This window comes from Cynoglossus semilaevis, chromosome 19, assembly GCF_000523025.1.
Source record: "Cynoglossus semilaevis isolate Cse_v1.0 chromosome 19, Cse_v1.0, whole genome shotgun sequence".
Lineage (NCBI taxonomy): Eukaryota > Metazoa > Chordata > Actinopteri > Pleuronectiformes > Cynoglossidae > Cynoglossus > Cynoglossus semilaevis.
Genome location: NC_024325.1, coordinates 16,899,623 through 16,904,622, shown reverse-complemented (window position 1 = coordinate 16,904,622; position 5,000 = coordinate 16,899,623). Strand labels below are relative to the sequence as shown.

General features: G+C 43.3%; 3 protein-coding genes across 4 annotated transcripts in view; all 3 read left to right on the top strand.

Annotated features, from left to right (window-relative positions):
- LOC103395669 (interferon-induced transmembrane protein 1-like) overlaps positions 1-940 on the top strand; it is a 985-nt gene extending 45 nt beyond the window's left edge. Inside the window, exons 1-3 of the mRNA XM_017041952.2 lie at positions 1-147; positions 246-490; positions 600-940. The exon at positions 1-147 is cut by the window's left edge and continues 45 nt beyond it. Coding sequence (XP_016897441.1) covers positions 248-490; positions 600-782 — 426 coding nt within the window. The 5' untranslated portion in view covers positions 1-147; positions 246-247 and the 3' untranslated portion in view covers positions 783-940. The remainder of the gene's footprint in view (positions 148-245; positions 491-599) is intronic.
- Positions 941-1,083: 143 nt separating this feature from the next.
- On the top strand, positions 1,084-2,645 carry LOC103395667 (cornifelin homolog B-like). 2 transcript variants are annotated; one of them, XM_008333440.3, is made up of 4 exons: positions 1,084-1,382; positions 1,609-1,719; positions 1,888-2,042; positions 2,172-2,645. In XM_008333440.3, exons 2-4 carry the CDS (start codon positions 1,614-1,616, stop codon positions 2,292-2,294), a joined length of 384 nt encoding a protein of 127 aa, XP_008331662.1. In that variant the 5' UTR covers positions 1,084-1,382; positions 1,609-1,613; the 3' UTR covers positions 2,295-2,645. The 2 variants fall into 2 exon arrangements, with proteins under 2 accessions (XP_008331662.1, XP_016897442.1); XM_017041953.2 differs by lacking the exon at positions 1,084-1,382 and having other exon boundaries at positions 1,392-1,719.
- Positions 2,646-2,833: 188 nt separating this feature from the next.
- On the top strand, positions 2,834-4,675 carry nhp2 (NHP2 ribonucleoprotein homolog (yeast)). Its single transcript, XM_008333439.3, has 4 exons — positions 2,834-3,123; positions 3,796-3,865; positions 3,944-4,049; positions 4,151-4,675. The coding sequence occupies exons 1-4, from the start codon at positions 2,958-2,960 to the stop codon at positions 4,274-4,276; spliced, it is 468 nt and encodes a 155-aa protein (XP_008331661.1). The 5' UTR covers positions 2,834-2,957; the 3' UTR covers positions 4,277-4,675.
- Positions 4,676-5,000: the final 325 nt, after the last annotated feature.

The following is a 5,000-nucleotide window of genomic DNA, read 5'->3' as shown; positions in this document are numbered from 1 at the left end:
CGGTCGGTCAGTCGGTCGGTCGGTCAGTTAGTTCAAACTCTGCAGGTTATCAGCAACTTCTCTTCTAGATTCTAGGTTCTGGACCTCCTCCTCCTCCTCCTCCTCCTCCTCCTCCTCGTTCATCTTCATCATCCTCATCATCATCAGGTCAGCTGCTCATTCTCCGTCCAGTGTTTTTTTGGTTTTGTTTTTTTTTTTCATGCTGCCGTGGTTCTGAACATGTTGTGATATTTTTTAACTTCCAGCCATGCTCGACTCGTATCCAGCAGAGGGCGTCTCACTGTCCGACACTAAGTACCGTCCTCTACCAGATCAGTCTTCAGTCCCTGGAGCTCCACGGGTTCCTGGAGCAGTGGCAGTCACGATGGAGCACACCACCGTGACCATCACCAGGGAACAGCCCAAAGACCACATCGTCTGGTCCGTCATCGGCCTGTTTTTCGCTAACATCCTGTGCCTCGCCCTGGCAGCGTTCATCTGCTCCGTCAAGGTGAGCCCTTCAAAATAAAAGACTCTAAATGAGCACAGTCACTGCTGGAGTTGGTCCGACTCAGTTAGAGTTAGTCACTGAGTCTGCTCTGGTTCTCGTCCTTTTCCAGTCCAGGGACCGCAAGATGGTCGGAGACCTGGTCGGAGCTCAACGCCACGGCTCCACGGCCTTCTCCCTCAACGTGGCCAACACCGTCCTGGCTGCTGTCCTGCTGCTCCTTGTGATTGGTCTGTGCTTCCACAACCCCATGATGCTGGGAGCCTTGTCCGGGTTATGGTTGAGGTTGATTTAAATCGCTGTTTTGGTTTGTTTGTTTTTTCTAGACAGTGATGGTTCAGAGAAATAAATCCAGATCATTTCATTAACTCTTCCAGTTTGGCAGCCTCACGTTTCACTCCAGAGAGGCCGTGTCTGTGGCTGCAGTTTGATAATAAACTGTTTTTGCTGTGACGGAGTCTGTTTCCTGTCTGTTAACGTTAAAATCTCTCTCTCTTTTTTTTCTTCCTTTTTTCTCGTCATCACTTGAAACTCCAGAGCTCGTGTTTGAACCCACTTCCTGTTTGTTCTGGAACTCTTTCAGAACAGATGTTAGAGATCCAAATATTTCTGTCAGATTCAAAGGTCACTTTGTTTTGTTTACATATTTGTGTTTCTGTGTGCGACAGTTCATGACAATAACACACACACACACACACACACACACACGTGCTACAGCAGGCCCTCCAGGAGGACAGACGGGTGTTTACAGGTGCTGAAGGTGTGGTTTCCTCTTCACCAAACGTCCCGTCAGGAGGACCTGTTTATCAGGTTCAGGAGAGACTCCACCCCCCGCCAAAGACCAGCTCGTCCAATCAGAGCTGAGCTCAGTAGTGCGTGTCGAATGCTCCGACAGGTAAGAGCTAAATCTGTGTTGTTTTGTCAAAGGTTGAAGATGAAGTGATTCAGTTTGAAGATCCGTGACTGTGGACACAGATGTGGTTAGCCACGCACTGAGAGCCTGAATGAGAGTCACGAACATCAGATTATGTTAAAACAACAGCCAATAATAAGCTTGAAGTTGGTCGTAACCAGGAAATGAGTCGACGATTGGTTCAGATTTATTTCAACTGTTTCATCAGGCAGGATGAGTTGGACGGTGGCGTCGCAGCCTCGGCCTTTGGTGTGTTCCTCTGAAGAAGAAGGTGATTGGTCGACAGGGATCTGCAGCTGTTGCAATGACATGAAACAGTGTATGAACACGTTTGTCACCATCTACACACACACACACACACACACACAAAATAGTTTAAACTATTTAACTCTAGTAAACATTCTCAACTCAGTAAACTGAGTTGATATATTTCGTATTTTGCCAAATCTGACTCCGGTGTCTGGTTATCCTGGTTCTGATCCTGAAGGTTGCTGGGTCTTCTGGTGCTGCCCCTGTTTCGCCTGTAAAACCAGTAAAGCGTTTGGCCAATGTCTCTGTCTCCCCCTGCTGGACGTCTGCAGCTGTGTTCATCCTGCTACGATGGTGATGAGGACGAACGTTCGGTATCACTACGGCATCAAGGTTCGTTTGTTTTCTCGACTGTGATTGGTTCATATTAGTATAATTAATGATTAAGAACATCAACATTAAATGAAGAATTATCAAATATTTCGGTTGGATTGAAATCCCTCCGTGTTTTTTGTGTTACAGGGCAGCCTGTGCACTGACTGTGTGTGCGCCACCTGCTGTCCGTCCTGTGTGTGGTGTCAGATGGCCACGGAGATGAAGAGCAGGAGGATGCCCAGCTTCCTCGGTGACATCATACAGCACTGAGATGAAGAGGAGGCAAAGAGAGGAATATTACCAGAAAAGAAAGAAGATTTGATTTTTGATTTTTAAACTTTATTAACCAGAAGAGGAGGAGGAGTAATGAATAGATCACCATGTCAGTTATTTATTTTTGTGATAGTTTTAAATTAATTAAATCATGTAATTTATTCTAACACTCATCAGTATAAGTAAACTAACAAAATTAAACTTGTTCTTTATTAATGTCAACTTTATTTGCTTGCTAACTGTATATTTTGTTTATGCAATATATAATATTAGCCTGTAATGTGAAAAGAAAATGTACAGTGTTTTTCATTTAAAATATTCAAGAATAAAATCGTTAATTTGTTTTTAAAAAGATGATATTTTACTTCAACATGTGTTATATATTTATTTTATATTTTGTGATTTTATTTTATTTTATTTTATTTTATTTTATTTTATTTTATTTTATTTTATTTTATTTTATTTTATTTTATAGCTGTTGTCCCCTTCCGCGCCTCTGGGTGTCGCTGTGGGATCTCTGTACTGTCTAAGTGTGCTACTGCGTCCTGGCATCAGAGGAACCAGCGACCGTATGTGACCACGTGGGATTTGCCCAGTAGCGGTGGTACGAGCAGAGTTAAATATCTTTAATCGAACCATTTTCATTCCTAACGACCAGCGATGACTAAAATGAAGAAGAAGGTTTCTTCCGAGTTAGATGAATCCATGTCGGCCTCTGGCGGAAACGAGAAGAGTTATGTGGAGCTGGTCGCCAACATTAATCCTATCGCTCAGCCGCTGGCGTCCCGAAAACTTAGCAAGAAGCTGTATAAGTGTGTGAAGAAAGGTAAGAGAAAGAAGAAAAATACAGTTTAAACGACGCTGTCGACTAAAGGACGCCGTTCCTAGCAGTTGTTTTCCGGTTGTTTCTGACTTCGTAAACCGTCCATGTGTTCAGTGTTCACCGCTGTAGCACCGTGACTGTGTTGAAGCTAACTATGCTAAAAAGAAAAACAAACTCAAACTTCCATGACTATAACTATAAAACGTTGTGCTCGTTCGTATTCGTGACTGTCACTCGATGTTGACAAATCAGGATTTATGACTTTATTTTCTTTCGTCTCTGTTTATTTTTATTCACTTTTGTCTGTGGACTGGAGCGTGTTGTAGCATCTGTAATTCAGGTTTAAGCCTCTTGGTGGCAGCAGCGTATGTGATCATGAGAAGATGCACGTTTTCACAGTTTAAAACTCTTTTATTTAAGAGAGAACTCGTAAGAGAAAGTAATCAATGTGTTTTTTATTAAATCGCCATTTTTAGAAATCTGTTCAACCACGGATTGATGGAATTAGTTTGAAAATAAAGACACTTTTATGGTACAAAGAAAGAAAGAAGTGGGGACTCGTGGCGTTGAACCTTTGACCTGTTGTTACTCTGAAGCATCGCGGTTCTGCTCTCGGCCTGACGGATGAAACGTTCAGGGTTTTATTTTGTTTTCTGACGTTTTCTGTTTTTCCAGCTGCCAAAGTGAAAAACATCCGTCGAGGCGTGAAAGAAGTTCAGAAGTTCCTCAACAAGGGGGAGAAAGGGTGAGTCGGCAGCTCCTCCCTTAAACCTCACCCGTAAAAAGTGTAGTTCTCTCACGTCACCACATGTCGTGTCTGCAGGATCGTAGTGTTGGCGGGCGACACGCTGCCCATCGACGTCTACTGCCACCTACCTGTCATGTGTGAGGACAGAAGCCTGCCTTACGCCTACATCCCATCAAAAGTGGTGATTGTTAAACAAATAACTACAAATATAAAGAGCAAATAAAAATTTTATAAAAATAAAGCATTCTAAAGGTTAGCCTGACTTCTGTCGTCTCTCCTCAGGATCTTGGATCTTCTGCTGGATCCAAACGTCCCACCTGTGTGATTCTGATCAAACCCCACCAGGAATATCAGGAAGCTTACGACGAGTGTTTGGAAGAAGTTTCCAATCTTCCCAAACCTCTCTGAGACATTTGGACCAATCAGGGTGCAGCCCTAAAGCCCCGCCCTCCCCTCTGTGAACGTCTTTGTTTTTGTTTTTTTGTACCATGTTTCATGAAGAAGAAAAAAATCCGTTTTGTTTTCCCTCTAATTCTTGCTGTTGTTGAACAGGTGGAGTCTGTCGACACCAGTCACCACAGAAGAAGAAAATATGACACGACCGACTTCTTTATATTTCATGTTTCATCTTTGTTTGTGCTGTAAAATATTGAACTGTAAATGTTTTTAGGTGAATATGATTTTTCTTTTATTTTAGAAAAAAAATCAACTGGAGATTTTTCTCACATCAATTTTTTTTAATTTGATCTCATGTGGCTTTGATGAACGAAAATCTGGTCAAAGAATAAAGTGTTCTTTTTAACGTGATTACATGTTTGTCCTTGAATGCTTCTTGACCACCAGGGGTCCAGGCGTACGGTTGTTCTTCGTCCAGTCGCTCAGACGTCGGTACAAAGTTGGCCGAATCTTACCAAAGACGGCAGCTTTTAAAATAAACCACTAGGTGGCGCACGGCGGTCCTTATTTACTCTCAGAAGCCGACGTTCTGTACGTTCTAGGGTTCAGGTCAGAAGGTTTTTTTTTTCTATCTGGTTGTATCATCTACCTCCCGATCAGGCGTGACGGCTGTAAAACGAATAACGGCAGGGTTGCGGGACAGTCGGGGGGGGGGTGGGTGGGGGGGGGGGGGGCG